Source organism: Oncorhynchus keta, chromosome 27, assembly GCF_023373465.1.
Source record: "Oncorhynchus keta strain PuntledgeMale-10-30-2019 chromosome 27, Oket_V2, whole genome shotgun sequence".
Taxonomy (NCBI): Eukaryota; Metazoa; Chordata; class Actinopteri; order Salmoniformes; family Salmonidae; genus Oncorhynchus; species Oncorhynchus keta.
This window is the reverse complement of record NC_068447.1, coordinates 7924694-7947491: the sequence shown is the minus strand read 5'-3', so window position 1 is coordinate 7947491 and position 22798 is coordinate 7924694. Positions and strand designations below refer to the sequence as shown.

At 43.4% G+C, this 22798-nt stretch overlaps 2 protein-coding genes across 6 annotated transcripts; both read right to left on the bottom strand.

Annotated features, from left to right (window-relative positions):
• Positions 1-182: 182 nt before the first annotated feature.
• Positions 183-15915, bottom strand: LOC118370670 (aerolysin-like protein). Of its 5 annotated transcripts, XM_035755738.2 has the most exons (4): positions 5930-6052; positions 3490-3521; positions 1976-2487; positions 183-989 (listed from the first exon to the last, which is right to left on the bottom strand). In XM_035755738.2, the coding sequence occupies exons 3-4, from the start codon at positions 2456-2458 to the stop codon at positions 540-542; spliced, it is 933 nt and encodes a 310-aa protein (XP_035611631.1). In that variant the 5' UTR covers positions 2459-2487; positions 3490-3521; positions 5930-6052; the 3' UTR covers positions 183-539. The 5 variants fall into 5 exon arrangements, with proteins under 5 accessions (XP_035611631.1, XP_052337421.1, XP_035611629.1 ...); XM_052481461.1 differs by lacking the exons at positions 3490-3521; positions 5930-6052 and adding an exon at positions 15891-15915; XM_035755736.2 differs by lacking the exon at positions 3490-3521 and having other exon boundaries at positions 5930-6089.
• Positions 15911-21318, bottom strand: LOC118370674 (aerolysin-like protein). Its single transcript, XM_052481462.1, has 4 exons — positions 20590-21318; positions 20277-20426; positions 16488-16988; positions 15911-16129 (listed from the first exon to the last, which is right to left on the bottom strand). Exons 3-4 carry the CDS (start codon positions 16968-16970, stop codon positions 16067-16069), a joined length of 546 nt encoding a protein of 181 aa, XP_052337422.1. The 5' UTR covers positions 16971-16988; positions 20277-20426; positions 20590-21318; the 3' UTR covers positions 15911-16066.
• Positions 21319-22798: the final 1480 nt, after the last annotated feature.

Below are 22798 nucleotides of genomic sequence, written 5' to 3'. Positions count from 1 at the left end.
AAACACATTAGATGATTCTTATATTAAATAATACATAAATCATGTAAAACAATTTGTAAGAAAGTCAACAAGTCAATGTAATGATCATTAAAATATTGGAAAATGTCTGGATTTTGTGAATACTATATCAAATGGAAGTTGAATAAACTGGGAATATGGAGAAAGATTACTGACACACAAGATGGTTTAATATAAAAATGGTTTTAATATTCATAAAATTAAGATATCATTACTTAACATTGTTTTTTTAAATGTGAAATGGGGGTGTAACCGTATATAACACAACCTTTCGAAATGAATGTTGTTCAATAATTCACACAAAACATTTAACATGTCATTGGACACAAAAGGCACTGGATTGTAGGAATGACCCACCTGTTGTTATGACCTCTGCCGAGACAGAAATAAAGAGCTGAGTCAACATGGTTCAATTAGAATTACTCAAAGAAGATCATAATAACAGAAAAGGGACACATAGATTTAGTAATGATGTCACATTCTATCACTGTGCATACTATTCATGATGTCATACACTTGACTCATCTCTCCTTTGTGGATACCCTCGCTGAAGTGTAAGTCACACCAGTGTAGATGCCTTTGGATGGGAAGACCAGCTGACTGCCGTTCATGCAGGTGACTTTCACTGTGGCTCTGTAGTCGAGGTCGATATTTGCTTTCCCCACTGTGATCTCAACATCCATGATCTTCCCTGGAGGGATCTTCACGTTGATGGTATCCGATTCTGTTATGGTCTCTGTCTTCTGCAGGCTGGTGGAATGCTGCACTCCCACGGTCAAGCTGAACCCTGATGACACCTCGACCAGATCCGGGATCCCTGCTTTGACCGATACATTCAAGGTGGATTCTATCTTGTTGCTGACGGACCAGGAGGAAGTCTTGGTCAGGGTTTTGCTGTATGTAATGGACTCTTCTTGAACCAATGAGGTGTCATTGTGGTGGGACACGGATTTCACATATTCTGGGGTCACCTAAAATCAACACACACACAAAGATACAAATTGTTCAGGAAAGAAAAAGACAATTTAAGAACTAATCATCAGTGTTACGTTCCCCAGTTTCTGTGTTGTGGTTATGTTGTATGTTTGAGTTTCAGCATGGCTTCCTAAAATTCCCCCAAGCAGCTGATTGTTCGGTCCATTGCTATTTGGAGCTGACCCCGCCCTCTCATCAGAGGATACAGCTGTCTGTAATTACAGACTCCTTCTCCAGCTATATAAGCCAGTGTTCTGTTGCTTAGAAAGAGATGATTTGTGTGTCCTGTGTTGGTTGTTGCTGAGAGACAGCTGATTTGTATGCCCTGTGTTGGTCAACATGATGCAGTTTTTTTGAGTATTGACATTGTTTGTGTTGTTCCGTTTCATTTGTTCCCAGGGGGGAAGGGGAAGGCACCTAGGGAGAACTTAGGCAAGAGGCCTGCGGGCATACATAAAACTGTTGTATTCACTGTCTATGCACACTAGGTAAGACCAGGGTGGACCACCCCCTGTATTTTGGTTAGCGCACCAAGTGGTGCTAAGTTAGGTTAGTGGGTAGGCAGGTAAGGTAGGAGAGGGGGCTTTGATATTTACTTTCTTTGCTTTGGTTCCGTTCAGCCCCTTTTTCCCCAAAATTACCATGTGACGGAATAAATCCCCAGTAAACGGTAAATTCTCTGCCTTTGTCATCCTTACTTGCACCTACAGTCTCTATACCTCTTTCAGTCTACGGGGAGTTGTGTTGTAGCATGGTTTTGCATTCCCTCTCCTAGAAGCGTACGTAACAATCAGTGAGGAACTGATCAATTGATTTTTTAGACAGCCAAAAATAATATTTAATGTGTCTGTATGTGTGTGACTGTGCTAGAAATGAGATGCCTGATGAATGTCGACCCCCATATTGGATTATATGTTTTAAAGTGGACAGCCCCCTTAATGTTAGAGCATCGGTAGCATTTTCCTGAGCCCTCTACACACACCTGGGGTTTGAAGAGGGACAGGGTGGGATACTCCATGTCGGTCAGCACGGACGACTTGATGGTGTTGATGAAGAGGAAGCCCATGCAGTCGATGTCTGAGCCAGACCTGCCCTCCAGCCCCAGGCAGATTCCAGACCCCACATCTATGGTGTACTCAGTCTTCAGTGGCCAGCTGGTCATTTTTTCAAAGAACTCCCGGTTCTTACTCGTCTTGAACTTGATGGCACCTAGACGTGTGCCGGCGCCGTTACCCCACAGTGACAGCTTGGTGATGCGCTCACCGAGGTCGAACTCAAACTCACTGAAAGTGTGTGAATTTCCAAAGGTCTCAACGCGCCCGTCGGTAAGCTCTGCCCGCACAGCTTTGACCTGCCAGCCTTCCACCGCCACTCCAATCTTCTTGAGGGTGGCACCGTTGTTCATGCCGTGGAATTCAAATGAACTGCCTCCTCCACCACCGATCAAATGCAGTGTGGTTGCCATGTTGAGAGTTTGAGTGTGCGTCACGTAACCTGAAATACACATTTGTACAGATTAATTTAAGAAAACTGATTCAGACATTCAAAGCATCTGAAGGAAATTAAAGAACAAGATAAAAAGATCAAACAATAACCATGGGATATAATGACTTGTGGTAGGAACTAGAGGTCGAGCAACATATCAGTCTAGGGCAGGGCTCTTCAACCCTGTTCCTGGAGAACTACCCTCCTGTAGGTTTTTCTCTCCAGCCCCAGTTGTAACTAACCTGATTCAGTGTATCAACCAGTTAGTTGATTGGAATGAAAAAAAATACAGGACGGTAGCTCTGGTCTAGGGTGACCAAATCGCTCCACAATCCTCAGGTCACTGAGAATGACGCATTTTTAAATTGCTCCTAACTCCTCCTTGTCCTCCACTCTCCTCTGAATTTTACATCTCTATTCCTCCGGAATCTATCACACCCATTCCTTCCTCCTCAGCTAGGAACCTCAAGAGTCACCACGGAGTTCCTCTCTCACTTCCCACACTCTACCTCATGCTGTTTCTTCCTGATCAACACCATGGAGTCCCTCTCCTACTCCCAGCACCTCCCACTCTACCTCCTGCTGTTTCTCCTGATCAACACCATGGAGTAACTCTCCTACTCCCAGCACCTCCCACTCTACCTCCTGCTGTTTCTTCCTGATCAACACCATGGAGTAACTCTCCTACTCCCAGCACCTCCCACTCTACCTCCTGCTGTTTCTTCCTGATCAACTTGGTGACTTGTGTAATGATTTATATAAACATATTGTTGTGTACGTGAGCACGTCTCTATGCACTTACACAATTATTTCATATGTTGCTATAATTATGAATAATCATGAATAATCACATTTTATAGATGCTTCATCCAGAATATGATAACCTGAATATGATAACCTGTGAATGTTACAGATGTTACAGTACGTCAGAATATGATTTCCTGCCCTGTAATGAGTATGAATGTAATAATGCTCATCAGATTATGAGGTGTTTATGCTGCTGAAATTCACCTCTCCAAAAATAAGTTGCTGCTTTGAAATATCTGAAAGAATAAAGATTGAAATGAATGAATACAGAACAATATTCTTTAGGACAGAGGCTGCACTATTCACAGGTATGTATTCATGTATTATAATATAGGACAATATGCTTTAGGACGCGCTGAAGTATTCACAAGAATGCATTAATATATTTTAACAGAACAATATTCTTTAAGACAGGCTTTAGTATTCACAGGTATGTATTAATATATTATGACACTGTCTAATATAGAACAGGGTCTGTTAACTTTATCAAGTGTCTGTCCAATTAAAACAAGTGTCTGTCCAATTAAAACTAACACTCAGGTTTAGTCAAGTTGTTCCGGTCGCCGTATGAAGGTGTGGACCAAAGCGCAGCGTGGTACGTGTTCATGATGTTTTATTTACTGAAACATTTTGAAATGCAAAATAACAACGTAAATAAACGAAAAAAACGAAACAGTCCTGTAAGGTGAAGAAAACACTAAACAGAAAATAAACACCCACAACCAAAATGGGGAAAACAGGCTGCCTAAGTATGATTCTCAATCAGAGACAACGAACGACACCTGCCTCTGATTGAGAACCACACTAGGCCAAACACATAGAAATATAACATAGAAAAAAAGAACACTACCCACCCCAACTCACACCCTGACCAACCTAACAAAGACATAAAAAAGGAACTAAGGTCAGAACGTGACACAAGTAACACCTAAAACCTAAATCATTCAAACTTCATTATTGAATGTAGATACAAACTTTACCTCGATGAAAAGAAAAGCTTGGTATAAAGCACTAGACTCAGTCTACTATATAGGAACAACTAAACATCATACTGTCACACCACATCTGCATATCTGAGTCAAATTAATCCCTGTGATAATATAGTATAAATACAACATGAACACGCAACAAGAAATATGAGAAACCTGTGTTTAGTCACTCACCTGAACACATATTACACAGTATCAGCAGGGCATGCCAACGTCCACCATGTGAAAACAAAAACAATAGCAGGCCAAAGTGAACAATGTGAATACAAAACACCATGTCATATATACCGATCAACTACAAATAATTACCAGTAAGTCAACAGTTTCATCATTTGGGAACCATTTGTTCCATGAAATGTGCAGTTAATTAGTAATAAAATCAACATTAGTTCCAACATTTTTTTTTTCACTTAACAAGATGAGTTGTTTTAGATTTGTTTTTACTAACGTGCAACGCTTATACAGGCCTCAGATTCAAAGATGGAAACAGAGTCACTAATTTCAGGAAGCTTTCATTTTAAAGCTGCGTTAGGTCAGATTAATTTTTTAATTTGGTGAAATTGTCATCGCACATTGTCAGCTATCAGTATGTAAATATTCTGAGAAGATCCTGCTTCTTTGACTGCCCCTCGCCCTGCATTCACTCTGAAATTGTTCCAGCCAATCGTGTCCCTAGTAGGGATGTACCTAATGTGTTTGTTTGTTGGTAACATGCCTGTTTATGCATTCAATTTATGTTCAGGATAATGAAGTTGGTAAAGTGACTGAACAAAGCCATTTTTTCCATAGATAGCAACAGTCACCTACGTTGAAAATGTCAGAATTCAATGCTAGATGTGTCAATCAGTGTATTCAAGGTTAAGAAACAGCTTGATGTAAAGCACTACATCCAACAGTCTACTCACCTCACATTAAACATCATACTAACATAATACTTTTGAATTCAAAACAGTACAATAGGAGGCTAAAGTCAACCATGTAAAAACAAGGCAACATTAAACATGTCGTCCCCCACGAATGATGCAGTACCCCCTTATTTATTTCACGATAGCGCTGGAGGGAAGCGCCAGTGGGAAGGGCAGCCATTTTGTGTGTTTTTACATTATGCTTCTGCTATTATGTTATTCTCATCTTACCTTTAAATTGTTTTGTTTTTTTTTCTTAACTGCAACGTTGGTTAAAGGCCTCGTAAGTAAGACATTCACTGTAAGGTCTACAACTGTTCTATTCGGCGCAATTGACAAATAACATTTGATTTGGGCGAGATGAGATATTGCGTATGACTAACAAATTTCTGTTAATTACCATAGCTCCCGCCTTGGGCCAATCAGTATTATTTTGTAAATGTTGGATCTCTATGGCAAGATGAATCATTCACCCACGTTTTGTCAAAATCAGCCCAGTGCCCTCAGAGATCTTGTTTTATTAACGTACAAACGAACATAACAACGGACGGACAGAGACAGATCCGTAGTCCCCTCCCAAATTTCATGTTTGTTCAGATAGACTTCATAACTGATTAAGAAACTGTTTCAGAATTTAGAAAACATTTGTTGCCTGAAATGTTTTGTAAATTAGTTGGTCAAAATAGAAATGTAGCTCTCAAACATTCCTCATATAGCAAGAATAGTTATTTAGGGACATTGTGTACTTACGTACAATGATGTGCAGTCCTCAGTGTTAAGGATGACTATAGGAGATCTTGATGGAGGAAAACTGATTGGTTCCGAGATTTCGAGTGAAGTTCAATTGTTTAACGTTAAAGATGCATCAGCGGAATGTGTGTCTCTGGAGTGGAGAAGCACTCTCTTATATAGCAGCAAAACTCCCCTTGTGCAAATAAAGTGTGCGTCAGTAGTTTTCTACTGAAATTGACACAAACCCTTTGACCCTGATTAAGACATTGTATTGTGCTAATCATGACAAATGTTTATCAACAGTTTCAACCACTCTTGGCGCCACTTCCTTTTCTTGATATTTGAGCCAGAGAACATATCGGTAGTTTCCAGTCACTAACCAAAACATGTTCACTAATATGCAACAGCACCTTTCTCTGTAGTTTTGTTCGTCATAACATCCTATAAGTTTAAAGTCTATGTGGTGGAAAATGTCTTACACTGAAGACATAGCAGTGAATTGTACAAGCTGTAATACATCCTCTGTTCTGTTTATCATGGTTCATGCAGGTGACTGGGTAAATACACAAAGGGACACAGTCATAACCTCACCCTCAGACCAATTGGTAGAATGCCCAGTATATGTTCTGGAAGTTAAGATATGAGACCTTGCTCAATTTATTTGGGAACTGAGCCCTCATGATTAACAGCCAGTCACATGCAAAAACCAACCCATAAATCATGCCTACATTTATTAAAAAAGAGAAGAAGTTTTACTTTGCCCCTTCAGAGCTTCAGTAGACCTATACCAAGGTGTGTGAACCTCTCTGTACATTAAACAAATAATGACCGCTTCATTTGCTTTGGAATCTGAGTCCTTAGTGATAAATTTCCACTCCAATTATGGCGTCACAAACTTATGGTTGATTTTTCCGTGGTCCGACAGCGAAGGTCTGACTGGGAACACCAGAGGTTAAAACAGAACATGTACAAAACAAGTCTGCCACAAGTTCCACCCAGGCGGTCCCTTCAGTTCTCTTATTTATTTTATTTCACCTATATTTATCCAGGTTAGTTGACAAGTTCTCATTTACAACTGCAACCTGGCCAAGATAAGAACTGCTACACAAAAAGAACAGACATGGGCATAGTTCATAGGGTTGGTTCCTTTGTGGAAGCATTTAGGTAAATGTTCAATCACAATGATAATTGGTCAGTCCAGGTGTGCGTAATGATGGGGAGTAGGTGTCCGTAATATTGGTTACCAGGACCAGTGGTTTGTAGGCGGGCGACATCGAGCGCTGAATAGGGGCAGTGGAAGTAGGCGTGATAGAGGAACATTTCAGTTTAGAGAAATGCAGCCAAATTGGAATGGGAGTAGGTAACCCAAAACACTGACCAACCAAAACAAAGGGCTGAAAACACTTACCAACCCAAAACACAGGGCTGCTAAATGACTTAAATGTAAAATGTAAAACATCCCATACTCATAAATACTCACACTGTGATAAATCACTGTAGTCTGCTCCACGATAGCCCACACACTGTTCACCACCCACACACTGTTCACCACCCACACACTGTTCACCACCCACACACTGTTCACCACCCCACTACAACTGTTGGATCAATGTAGAGTAACCCAAGGTGAAAGTCACACTCCATTTAATCAGATAACACAGAATCTAGAATAACTTAACCTCTTTAATGACCTCCTGACTTCAGAATTATTCATCCTCCTTGAGTCTTTCCACATTTTGTTGTTACTGCCTGATGTCACGGATGAATAGGAGTGGAAGGTAGGAGTCAGGTGCAGAGAGCAGAGGGTTCAAGAAAAATAGGTCATTTATTCTGGCACAAATGGTCATACCCAAACACAGGGCGGAAAACACTGACCAACCCAAAACACTGACCAACGCAAAACACAGGGCGGAAAAACTCTGACCAACCCAAAACACAGGGCGGAAAACACTGACCAACCCAAAACACAGGGCGGAAAACACTGACCAACCCAAAACACAGGGTGGAAAACACTGACCAACCAAAACACAGGGCTGAATACACTGACCAACCCAAAACACAGGGCTGAATACACTGACCAACCCAAAACACAGGGCGGAAAACACTGACCAACCCAAAACACAGGGCGGAAAACACTGACCAACCCAAAACACAGGGCGGAAAACACTGACCAACCCAAAACACAGGGCGGAAAACACTGACCAACCCAAAACACAGGGCGGAAAACACTGACCAACCCAAAACACAGGGCGGAAAACACTGACCAACCCAAAACACAGGGCTGAAAACACTGACCAACCCAAAACACAGGGCTGAAAACACTGAACAACCCAAAACACTGACCAACCCAAAACACAGGATGGAAAACACTGACCAACCCAAACACAGGGTGGAAAACACTGACCAACCCAAAACACAGGGTGGAAAACACTGACCAACCCAAAACACAGGGTGGAAAACACTGACCAACCCAAAACACAGGGTGGAAAACACTGACCAACGCAAAACACTGACCAACCCAAAACACTGACCAACCCAAAACACAGGGCGGAAAACACTGATCAACCCAAACCACAGGGGGAAAACACTGACCAACCCAAAACACAGGGCTGAAAACACTGACCAACCCAAAACACAGGGCTGAAAACACTGACCAACCCAAAACACTGACCAACCCAAACCACAGGGGGAAAACACTGACCAACCCAAAACACAGGGCTGAAAACACTGAACAACCCAAAACACTGACCAACCCAAAACACAGGGCGGAAAAAACTGACCAACCAAAACACAGGGCTGAAAACACTGACCAACCCAAAACACTGACCAACCCAAAACACTGACCAACCCAAACCACAGGGGGAAACACTGACCAACCCAAAACACTGACCAACCCAAAACCACTGACCAACCCAAACCACAGGGTGTAAAACACTGACCAACCCAAAACACAGGGCTGAAAACACTGAACAACCCAAAACACTGACCAACCCAAAACACAGGATGGAAAACACTGACCAACCCAAAACACAGGGTGGAAAACACTGACCAACCCAAAACACAGGGTGGAAAACACTGACCAACCCAAAACACAGGGTGGAAAACACTGACCAACCCAAAACACAGGGGGAAAACACTGACCAACCCAAAACACTGACCAACCCAAAACACTGACCAACCCAAAACACAGGGCGGAAAACACTGATCAACCCAAACCACAGGGGGAAAACACTGACCAACCCAAAACACAGGGCTGAAAACACTGACCAACCCAAAACACAGGGCTGAAAACACTGACCAACCCAAAACACTGACCAACCCAAACCACAGGGGGAAAACACTGACCAACCCAAAACACAGGGCTGAAAACACTGAACAACCCAAAACACTGACCAACCCAAAACACAGGGCGGAAAAAACTGACCAACCAAAACACAGGGCTGAAAACACTGACCAACCCAAAACACTGACCAACCCAAAACACTGACCAACCCAAACCACAGGGGGAAACACTGACCAACCCAAAACACTGACCAACCCAAAACCACTGACCAACCCAAAACACAGGGCGGAAAACACTGACCAACCAAAACACAGGGCTGAAAACACTGACCAACCCAAAACACTGACCAACCCAAAACACTGACCAACCCAAACCACAGGGGGAAAACACTGACCAACCCAAAACACAGGGCTGAAAACACTGAACAACCCAAAACACTGACCAACCCAAAACACAGGGCGGAAAAAACTGACCAACCAAAACACAGGGCTGAAAACACTGACCAACCCAAAACACTGACCAACCCAAAACACTGACCAACCCAAACCACAGGGGGAAAACACTGACCAACCCAAACCACAGGGGGAAACACTGACCTACCCAAAACACTGACCAACCCAAAACACAGGGGTAAAACACTGACCAACCCAAAACACAGGGTGTAAAACACTGACCAACCCAAAACACAGGGCTGAAAACACTGACCAACATAACACACAGGGCTGAAACCACTGACCAACCCAAACCACAGGGCTGAAAACACTGACCAACCCAAAACACTGACCAACCAAAAACACAGGGCTGAAAACACAGGGCTGAAAACACTGACCAACCAAAAACACAGGGCTGAAAACACTGACCAACCAAAAACACAGGGCTGAAAACACTGACCAACCAAAAACACAGGGCTGAAAACACTGACCAACCAAAAACACAGGGCTGAATACACTGACCAACCAAACACAGGGCTGAATACACTGACCAACCCAAAACACAGGGCTGAATACACTGACCAACCCAAAACACAGGGCGGAAAACACTGACCAACCCAAAACACAGGGCGGAAAACACTGACCAACCCAAAACACAGGGCGGAAAACACTGACCAACCCAAAACACAGGGCGGAAAACACTGACCAACCCAAAACACAGGGCGGAAAACACTGACCAACCCAAAACACAGGGCGGAAAACACTGACCAACCCAAAACACAGGGCGGAAAACACTGACCAACCCAAAACACAGGGCGGAAAACACTGACCAACCCAAAACACAGGGCGGAAAACACTGACCAACCCAAAACACAGGGCGGAAAACACTGACCAACCCAAAACACAGGGCGGAAAACACTGACCAACCCAAAACACAGGGTGGAAAACACTGACCAACCCAAAACACAGGGTGGAAAACACTGACCAACCCAAAACACAGGGCGGAAAACACTGACCAACCCAAAACACAGGGCTGAAAACACTGACCAACCCAAAACACAGGGCTGAAAACACTGAACAACCCAAAACACTGACCAACCCAAAACACAGGATGGAAAACACTGACCAACCCAAACACAGGGTGGAAAACACTGACCAACCCAAAACACAGGGTGGAAAACACTGACCAACCCAAAACACAGGGTGGAAAACACTGACCAACCCAAAACACTGACCAACCCAAAACACTGACCAACCCAAAACACAGGGGGAAAACACTGATCAACCCAAACCACAGGGGGGAAAACACTGACCAACCCAAAACACAGGCTAAAAACACTGACCAACCCAAAACACAGGGCTGAAAACACTGACCAACCCAAAACACAGGGCTGAAAACACTGACCAACCCAAAACACTGACCAACCCAAACCACAGGGGGAAAACACTGACCAACCCAAAACACAGGGCTGAAAACACTGAACAACCCAAAACACTGACCAACCCAAAACACAGGGCGGAAAAAACTGACCAACCAAAACACAGGGCTGAAAACACTGACCAACCCAAAACACTGACCAACCCAAAACACTGACCAACCCAAACCACAGGGGGGGAAACACTGACCAACCCAAAACACTGACCAACCCAAAACCACTGACCAACCCAAAACACAGGGCGGAAAACACTGACCAACCAAAACACAGGGCTGAAAACACTGACCAACCCAAAACACTGACCAACCCAAACCACAGGGGGGAAAACACTGACCAACCCAAACCACAGGGGGGAAAACACTGACCAACCCAAACCACAGGGGGGAAAACACTGACCTACCCAAAACACTGACCAACCCAAAACACAGGGTGTAAAACACTGACCAACCCAAAACACAGGGTGTAAAACACTGACCAACCCAAAACACAGGGCTGAAAACACTGACCAACATAACACACAGGGCTGAAACCACTGACCAACCCAAAACACAGGGCTGAAAACACTGACCAACCCAAAACACTGACCAACCAAAAACACAGGGCTGAAAACACTGACCAACCAAAAACACAGGGCTGAAAACACTGACCAACCAAAAACACAGGGCTGAAAACACTGACCAACCAAAAACACAGGGCTGAAAACACTGACCAACCCAAAACACAGGATGGAAAACACTGACCAACCCAAAACACAGGGTGGAAAACACTGACCAACCCAAAACCACTGACCAACCCAAAACCACTGACCAACCAAAACACAGGGCTGAAAACACTGACCAACCCAAAACACAGGGGGGAAAACACTGACCAACCCAAAACACTGACCAACCCAAAACACAGGGCTGAAAACACTGACCAACCCAAAACACAGGGCTGAAAACACTGACCAACCCAAAACACAGGGCTGAAAACACTGACCAACCCAAAACACAGGGCTGAAAACACTGACCAACCCAAAACACAGGGCTGAAAACACTGACCAACCCAAAATACAGGGTGAAATGGTCCGGAGCACAAAACCACATCCAACACTAAACGTGAACACAAAATAATCCCGCGCAAACTAGAGTGGACCTAACAAGCTTAAAATAGACTAGAAAATCAAGAAAACACAAATAGAAACAAGTGCAACTAATAAGACTAAACTAACAGAAAGGGAAAAATGGATCGGTGGCGGTTAGTAGGCCGGTGACGACGACAGCCGAGCACCGCACGAACAGGCAGGGGATTCGTGACACCTGATTTAAAAAATGATTAAATGTTAAATAATTCACCCATCTACAGATGGGCCAGCAGGTATCCTAGTGATAAGAGTGTTGGACTGATAACCGAAATGTTGCAAGACCAAATCCCCGAACCGGCAAGTAAAAAAATCTGTTGTTCTTCCCTGAACAAGACAGTTAACCAACTGTTACTAGGGCGTCATTGAAAATAAGAATTTGTTCTTAACTGTTTTGCTAATTAAAAAAATAAATTAAATAAAGACAGTACCCCCTATCACAGTGCCATCTGTTTTGTTACCAAATCACCTTATACCACCCACCACTGCGACCTGTATGCTCTAGCCGGCTGGCCCTCGCTACATATTTGTCGCCAGACCCACTGATTCCAGGTCATCTATAAGTCTATTCTAGGTAAAGAGGCCTTATCTCAGTTCACTTGTCACGATAACACCCACCCGTAGCACACGTTCCAGCAGTGATCATCCCCAAAGCCAACACCTCATTTGGCCTGCACAAACCATGATAAACAGAACAGAGAATGGATACAGCTTGTACAATTCACTGCTATAAGACATTTTCCACCACATGGACGCTCCTTGCCCATGGAATACCTTGTAGACTAAACTTAAAACTTGAGACTCTTGTCCCCCTTGCCCATTTAAAATATTTATTGGAGAGTTTTTATTTTTGTATTGCTTGTCACTGTTTTGTGTAATGCAAGTTCTTGTGCTGTTAGGGGAATAACCTATGTGTAAATTTGATCTGTTGCTGTATTTTTTTTGCTGTGTTTTCTGTGATTGTTTTGTTTGTCTTTAGTTTTTTAATCGTTGTACCTAAACTGTATGTGTAAACATATATACGCAGGGCCCACCCGCTATATCAATTATGTTATACTCACAGACATACAGTTTTAGAAACGTTAGAGTGTTTTCTATCCAATGCTACCAATTATATGCATATCCTAGTCTCTGGGCAGTTTATTTTGAGCACATCATTCATCCGATCTTCCGAACACTGCTCCCTAGCCCTAAGAGGTTTTTAACCACTGCTGAGACAGTGATGCGTACAATCTGGCTAAACACTTGAGTTGTTAACCAGTTCAGCTAATGCCACAGATTTACAGATTAAATTACACAGTTACAGTAGTACATTTTAAGCATTGAAAAGGATACTTTTTGCCATGATATGCTGTGAACAGTAGTTTCTGCAGCCTCAACGCACAGTACTAACCACTATACGGTCATGGCGGGCTTGGATGGAGGGGCTAACCATGAAGGCACTTGTTAGCTACCTCACTCAAAAGGAGAGATTTTGCTGTGACGTGGAGAATATCAATTGCATAAGCATCGCATCCTCTCGCCTTCTTCTCAAAACAAATTAGATGAGATTGAGAGGATCTACAGAAAATAATGGGAGACACTCCCCATATACAGGAGTGCCAAACTTGTAGAGCCATACCCAAGAAGACTTGAGGCAAAAATTCAAGGGGTCGGAATACTTTCCGAAGGCCCTATATATATATATATATATATATATATATATATATATATATATACACATATATATATATATATATATATATATATATTACAGTGGAGCAAAAAAGTATTTAGTCAGCCACCAATTGTGCAAGTTCTCCCACTTAAAAAGATGAGGCCTTTAATTTTCATAATCGGTTTCAACTATGAGACACAATGAGAATTTTTTTTCTCCAGAAAATCACATTGTAGGATTTTTAATGAATTTATTTGCAAATTACGGTGGAAAATAAGTATTTGGTCACCTACAAACAAGCAAAATTTCTGGCTCTCACAGACCTGTAACTTCTTCTTTAAGAGGCTCCTCTTGTCCTCCACTCGTTACCTGTATTAATGGCACCTGTTTGAACTTGTTATCAGTATAAAATACACCTGTCCACAACCTCAAACAGTCACACTCCAACAATTATGTTTATTTTTTCCTCATGATGCCATCTATTTCATGATGTGCACCAGTCCCTCCTGCAGCAAAGTACCCCCACAACATGATGATGCAACCCCCGTGCTTCACGGTTGGGATGGTGTTCTTCAGCTTGCAAGCATCCCCTTTTCTCCTCCAAACATAAGGATGGTCATTATGGCCAAACAGTTCTATTTTTTTTTCATCAGACAAGAGGACTTTTCTCCATGTGCAGTTGCAAACCGTAGACTGGGGTTTTTATGACCGTTTTGGAGCAGTGGCTTCTTCCTTGCTGAGCGGACTTTCAGGTTATATTGATATAGGACTCGTTTTACTGTGGATATAGATACGTTTGTACCTGGTTCCTCCAGCATCTTGATGTTGTTCTGGGATTGATTTGCACTTTTCACAGCAAAGTATATTCATATTTAGGAGACAGAACGCATCTCCTTCCTGAGTGGAATGACGGCTGCGTGGTCCCATGGTGTTTATACTTGCGTACTATTGTTTGTACAGATGAACATGGTACCTTCAGGCGTTTGGAAATTGCTCCCAAGGACGAACCAGACTTGTGGAGGTCTAACATTGTTATTCTGAGGTCTTGGCTGATTCCTTTTGATTTTCCCATGATGTCAAGCAAAGAGGCACTGAGTTTGGAGGTCGGCAGTGAAATACATCCACAGGTACACCTCCAATTGATTCAACTTGATCTCCGCATGTATGGTTCCCACCGTGAAGCATGGAGGTGTGATGGTGCTTCACTGGTGACACTGCAGGTGATTATTTATTTTTTAACTCAATGCACATTTAGGCAGGGTAGCCTAGTGGTTAGCGCAGTGGACTTGTAACCAGAAGGTTGCAATTTCAAATCCCCGAGCTGACAAGGTACAAATCTGTCATTCTACCCCTGAACAAGGCAGTTAACCCATTATTCCTAGGCCGTCATTGAAAATAAGAATTTGTTCTTAACTGACTTACCTAGTTAAATAATTTTAAAATTCTGCAGGGATACGCCATCTCATCTGGTTTATGCCTAGTGGGACTATCATTTGTTTTTTAACAGGACAATGCATAACAGCGACAGTGTTCAGTGTATTCCCCCAGGTGATGCAGTGGGACCAACACTTTACATGCTGATATATATTATTGTTCAGTGTATTACCCCAGGTGCTGCAGTGTCAAAAAGTAAATTAACTAAATCCAGCAGTTATACATTTGGTTGTGTTGAGTGATTATTGCGTATTAAGTCTTTCACTTTGTTTATCTCAATCTCTTCAAAGACTCAATCGTGGACACTCTTACTGACAGTTGTGGCTGCTTCGTGAAGTCTATTTTGTTCTATTTTTTTATTGATTTATATTTTTAATCACAGCCCCATCCCCGCAGGAGGCCTTCTGGTAGGCCGTCATTGTAAGTAAGAATATTGATCGATATTTGCTTTTCCCATTGTGATCTCAACATCCACACCAGTGGATGGGAAGACCAGCTGACTGCCATTCATGCACGTGACATTCACTATGGCCCTGTAGTTGAGGTCGATATTTGCTTTCCACATTGTGATCTCAACATCCATGATCTTCCATGGCGGGATCTTAACGTTGATGGTACCTGATTCTGTTATGGTCTCTGTCTTCTGCAGGCTGGTGGATTGCTCCACTCCCACGGTCAAGCTGAACCCTGATGACACCTCGACCAGATCTTTGACCGACACACTCAAGGTCGACTCTCTTGTTGCTGACGGACCAGGAGGAAGTCTTGGTCAGGGTTTTGCTGTATGTAATGGCCTATTCTTGAACCGAAGAGGTGTCGTTGTGGTGAGACATGGATTTCACATATTCTGGGGTCACCTAAAATCAACACACAAAGATACAAGTTGTTCAAACAAGACAAAGACAATTTCAGGACTAATCATCACCGAGGGACGGATAAATAGTTTTTTAGAAAGCCAACAATAATAACGTGTGTGTGCTATCTTGGCCTGATGCTTATGTGTAAAGGTTTAAAAAAAATAAAAAAATAAAAGGGTGTTGGGGCTATTTTACTGATCAAGTCCAATTAAATATAAGGAATGACTGTCATAGAAATGAGATCCCTGATGAATGTCGACCCCCATATTGGATTACATGTTTTAATGTGGACCCCTTAATGTTAGAGCATCGGTAGAGTTTTCCTGAGCTGTCTACACACATCTATAAAAGAGCCCACCTGGGGTTTGAAGAGGGACAGGGTGGGATACTCCATGTCAGTCATTACGGACGACTTGATGGTTTTGATGAAGAGGAAGCCCATGCAGTCAATGTCCGAGCCATACCTGCCCTGCAGCCCCAGGCAGATTCCGGACCCCACATCTATGGTGTACTCAGCCTTCAGTGGCCAGCTGGCCATTTTTTCAAAGAACTGCAGATTCTCACTCGTTATGAACTTGATGGCACCCAGACGTGTGCCGGCGCCGTTACCCCACAGTGACAGCTTGGTGATGCGCTCGCCGAGGTCTAACTCAAACTCATTGAAAGTGTTTGCATCTCCAAAGGTCGCAACGCGCCTGTCCACTAGCTCCTCCCGTACAGCTTTGACCTGCCAGCCTTCCACCGCCACTCCAATCTTCTTGAGGGTGGCACCGTTGTTCATGCCGTGGAATTCAAATGAACTGCCTCTTCCACCACTGATCAACTGCAGTGTGGTTGCCATGTGTGTGCATCACATAACCTGAAAGACAAATTTGTACAGATCAATTTATGAAGCCTCTGATTCAGACATTCAAAGCCATGGAGTCACTCTCCTGTTCCCAGCACCTCCCACTCATTACTTCCGGCGCCGACAGAGATGGCCGCCTCGCTTCGCATTCCTAGGAAACTATGCATTTTTTTTAAAATGTGTTATTTCTTACATTAGGACCCCAGGTCATCTTAGGTTTCATTATACAGTCGAGAAGAACTACTGAATATAAGAGCAGCGTCAACTCACCATCAGTACGACAAAGAATATGACTTTCGCGAAGCGGATCCTGTGTTCTGCCTTTCACCCAGGACAACGGAATGGATCACAGCCGGCGACCCAAAAAAACGACTTCGTAAAAGAGGGAAACGTAGCGGTCTTCTGGTCAGACTCCGGAGACGGGCTCATCGTGCACCACTCCCTAGCATTCTCCTCGCCAATGTCCAGTCTCTTGACAACAAGGTTGATGAAATCCGAGCAAGGGTAGCATTCCAGAGGGACATCAGAGACTAACGTTCTTTGCTTCACGGAAACATGGCTCACTGGAGAGACGCTATCGGAGACGGTGCAGCCAGCTGGTTTCTCCACACATCGCGTGTGAGAATGCTGTTCATCGACTACAGCTCAGCATTTAACACCATAGTACCCGCCAAGCTCGTCATCAAGCTCGAGACCCTGGGTCTCAACCCCGCCCTGTGCAACTGGGTACTGGACTTCCTGACGGGCCGCCCCCAGGTGGTGAGGGTAGGCAACAACATCTCCACCCCGCTGATCCTCAACACTGGGGCCCCACAAGGGTGCGTTCTGAGCACTCTCCTGTACTCCCTGTTCACCCACGACTGCGTGGCCTCGCACGCCTCCAACTCAATCATCAAGTTTACGGACGACACAACAGTGGTAGGCTGGATTACCAACAACGACGAGACTGCCAACAGGGAGGAGGTGAGGGCCCTCGGAGTGTGGTGTCAGGAAAATAACCTCACACTCAACGTCAACAAAACTAAGGAGATGATTGTGGACTTCAGGAAAACAGCAGAGGGAACACCCCCCTATCCACATCGATGGAACAGTAGTGGAGAGGGTAGCAAGTTTTAAGTTCCTCTGCATACACATCACAGACAAACTGAATTGGTCCACACAGACAGCATCTGTGGAGGCTGAAGAAATTTGGCTTGTCACCAAAAGCACTCAAACTTCTACAGATGCACAATCGAGAGCATCCTGGCGGGCTGTATCACCGCCTGGTACGGCAACTGCTCCGCCCACAACCGTAAGGCTCTACAGAGTGTAGGGAGATCTGCACAACGCATCACCGGGGGCAAACTACCTGCCCTCCAGGACACCTACACCACCCGATGTTACAGGAAGGCCATAATTATCATCAAGGACAACAACCACCCGAGCCACTGCCTGTTCACCCCGCTATCATCCAGAAGGCGAGGTCAGTACAGGTGCATCAAAGCTGGGACCGAGAGACTGAAAAACAGCTTCTATCTCAAGGCCATCAGACTGTTAAACATATATCATGTACTGCATCTTTATGTAATACATGTATCACTAGCCACTTTAACTATGCCACTTTGTTTACATACTCATCTCATATGTATATACTGTACTCGATACCATCTACTGTATCTTGCCTATGCTGCTCTGTACCATCACTCATTCATATATCTTTAAGTACATATTCTTTATCCCCCTACACTTGTGTGTATAAGACAGTAGTTTTTGAATTGTTAGATTACTTGTTGGTTATTACTGTATTGTCCGAACTAGAAGCACAAGCATTTCGCTACAATCGCATTAACATCTGCTAACCATGTGTATGTGACAAATAAAATTTGATTTGCTTTGATTTTGCTTTGATTTGATACTGTTTCTTCCTGATCAACTCGGTGACGTGTGTAATGAAACATATTGTTGTGTACGTGAGTAGTCCTCAAGCTTTTCTAAAATGTATTCTGATGTTGCTATAATTACAAATAAACACGAATAATGATGAGTATGAATGTAATAGATGCTACATCAGAATATGAGGTGTTTATGCCGCTTTGAAATATCTGAAAAAAATAACGTTTGAATTGTACTAATACAAAACAATATTCATTAATATATAACAAATATTCATTAACACAGGCTGCAGTATTCACAGGTATGCATTAATATATTATCACACTGTCTAATATAGAACAGGGTCTGTCAACCTTTTAAAGTATCTGTCCAATTAAAACTAACCATCAGATTTAGTCAAGTAACACCTAAATGGTTTCAGAAAGGTAAAGTATTTTATTTTACCTGCATGTGATGCTACACTACAGGTGTGCTAGCAGCTGCATCATTGGTAGTGTAGACATGATATGCATTGCCCTATTCTTGAACTAGGTACTTTAAGTCCCTAAATATTAATATCTATGATCACAAGGTTGTGCCTGCTCTTCTCCAGATTGACTGGTAGAAAGTGTAGACAGACACCCATAAACACTTGAGACACTAGACATGTTAGAGCTGCAGTGCAGTTCACCTTCACCTGCAGTTTAATAGTTTAGAATCTGTCATTTCAGTATGAAATACTAGTTGTGTTAGTCAAATCCAGATGAAAAGGAAAGCTTGGTATACAGCACTAGACTCAGTCTACTATATAGGAACAACTAAACATCATACTGTCACACCACATCTGCATATATGAGTCAAATTAATCCCTGTGATATAGTATAAATACAACATGAACATGCAACAATAAATATGAATAGCTAGAGAAACCTGTGTTTAGTCACTCACCTGAACACATATTACACAGGATCAGCAGAGCTAGCTAGAGAAACCTGTGTTTAGTCACTGAACACCTGATCAGCAGAGCTACTAGAGAAACAGTCATTACACAGGATCAGCAGAGCTAGCTAGAGAAACCTGTGTTTAGCCACTCACCTGAACACATATTACACAGGATCAGCAGAGCTAGCTAGAGAAACCTGTGTTTAGCCACTCACCTGAACACATATTACACAGGATCAGCAGAGCTAGCTAGAGAAACCTGTGTTTAGTCACTCACCTGAACACATGACTCAGGATCAGCAGAGCTAGCTAGAGAAACCTGTGTTTAGTCACTCACCTGAACACCTCAGGATCAGCAGACATAGAGAAACCTGTGTTTAGTCACTCACCTGAACACATGACTCAGGATCAGCAGAGCTAGCTAGAGAAACCTGTGTTTAGTCCCTCACCTGAACACAACTCAGGATCAGTAGGGCTAGCTAGAGAAACCTGTGTTCAGTCACTCACCTGAACACGACTCAGGATCAGCAGAGCAGGCCAATTGAGTCCCTCCCCTCCTGTTCAGCTGCAGCAGGGTCAGAAGGAACAGAAAGCGAACCAGAGTGTGTGAGAGAATTGAGTCTCTCCCCTCCTGTTCAGCTGCAGCAGGGTCTATCTCTGACAACAGAGGAGCAGAAGTTGGAGACAGAAATGTTTGTTTGTTGGTAACATGCCTGTTTATGCATTCCATTTATATTATGGATAATACAGTTGGTAAAGTGACTGAACAAAGCCTGTTATATTTGTAGTTGGCCCCAGTCACCTACGTTGAAAAATCTACCTTTTTGCACTATTGCTAGCAAAGTCTGCTTCCTCCAGACTGACCTGCTGCAGCTTTAACAGAGGAAAATAGTTGGCTTTTGATGCTTTGGTTCTGTCCAGCCCCTTTCCCCCAAATTACCATGTGAAGGAAATCAATTCCGTTAACAGTAAATTCTCTGCCTGCTAACTGTAACAGTACTCTTCTGGCGTTGTGTACATCAGTCATCGACACGGAACTCCAATATGTAGCACCAATCATGTAGCTTTATTCTGATAAGAACGACACAAAATTGCACGTCATGCAATGCCCGTCTCACCATCCAACTCTGCACTCACGCACTGTACAAAATATATGAACCCCCACCACCAGACACAGTAAGTTGCTAGCTAATACTGGTGGGAATTCTCTACAACAAAATGCACAACAAATATTCTCCAAAAACCCCTGCATCTTATGTGTGATGTTTGAATAACATTTACAAACTATTTGATATAAATTGTACATTTAAATCATCACTTGAGAGCATAAAATCACTTTTGACGTACGGTGCTTTGCAACCAACAACTTACCGCTGGTTTGGTGCTTGTTCACTGGGACGATTCTAACTGGAACATCCCCCCTCGTAAGCAAGCTACGCAAACCAGCCAATAAGATGCCATGTTGAGTAGGTGAAGGCAAGACAAACTCAAACCAAAAACCCATTGGCTTAACAATAAAGTGGCAAGGGGAATCACCAATATAACCCTGTTACACAATCCCATACCTCTTTCACGCCACGGGTAGTTGAGTGTAGCAGGGTGTTGCGTCACACCCCCCCTTGAACTTCAGTTCCCCTTTCCTTTCAGTTCAGTTATTTGGAACCCGACATGTCAGTACCCAATGCCAGATGTGTCAGAAGATTTGTTAAGCACACCCTGTGGAGGGGGTGACGCAACACCCTGCTACACTCAACTACCCGTGGCGTGAAAGAGGTATGGGATTGCAGGCAGAGAATTTACTGTTAACGGAATTTATTTCCTTCACATGGTAATGTGGGGGAAAGGGGCTGGACAGAACCAAAGCATCAAAAGTTAAAGCCCCCTCTCCTACCTTCCCACAACTTACCTAACTGGCACGAAATGGCATACTAACCAAAATACAGGGGATGGTCCGCCTAGGTCTTACCTAGTGTGCATAGTACATACCATGTCTATAGGTATATGTATGCCCGCAGGCCTCTTGCCTAAGCACTCCCAAGGTGCCTTCCCTCTCCCCCTGGTAGCAAAAATCAAATAATTACGAATGTAAAGGAAGTGAACAACTTCAATTATCAAAAACACACTCATTTTGACATACACATACATCTGCAGGACCATCTACAAAATACGTTACAGACCAACAACAAAACACAGGACATACCAAGAAGCTCTCCCTGAGCAACAACAAAACACAGGACATACCAAGAAGCTCTCCCTGAGCAACAACAAAACACAGGACATACCAAGAAGCTCTCCCTGAGCAACAACAAAACACAGGACATACCAAGAAGCTCTCCCTGAGCAACAACAAAACACAGGACATACCAAGAAGCTCTCCCTGAGCAACAACAAAACACAGGACATACCAAGAAGCTCTCCCTGAGCAACAACAAAACACAGGACATACCAAGAAGCTCTCCCTGAGCAACAACAAAACACAGGACATACCAAGAAGCTCTCCCTGAGCAACAACAAAACACAGGACATACCAAGAAGCTCTCCCTGAGCAACAACAAAACACAGGACATACCAAGAAGCTCTCCCTGAGCAACAACAAAACACAGTACATACCAAGAAGCTCTCCCTGAGCAACAACAAAACACAGTACATACCAAGAAGCTCTCCCTGAGCAACAACAAAACACAGGACATACCAAGAAGCTCTCCCTGAGCAACAACAAAACACAGGACATACCAAGAAGCTCTCCCTGAGCAACAACAAAACACAGGACATACCAAGAAGCTCTCCCTGAGCAACAACAAAACACAGGACATACCAAGAAGCTCTCCCTGAGCAACAACAAAACACAGGACATACCAAGAAGCTCTCCTGAGCAACAACAAAACACAGGACATACCAAGAAGCTCTCCCTGAGCAACAACAAAACACAGGACATACCAAGAAGCTCTCCCTGAGCAACAACAAAACACAGGACATACCAAGAAGCTCTCCATGAGCAACAACAAAACACAGGACATACCAAGAAGCTC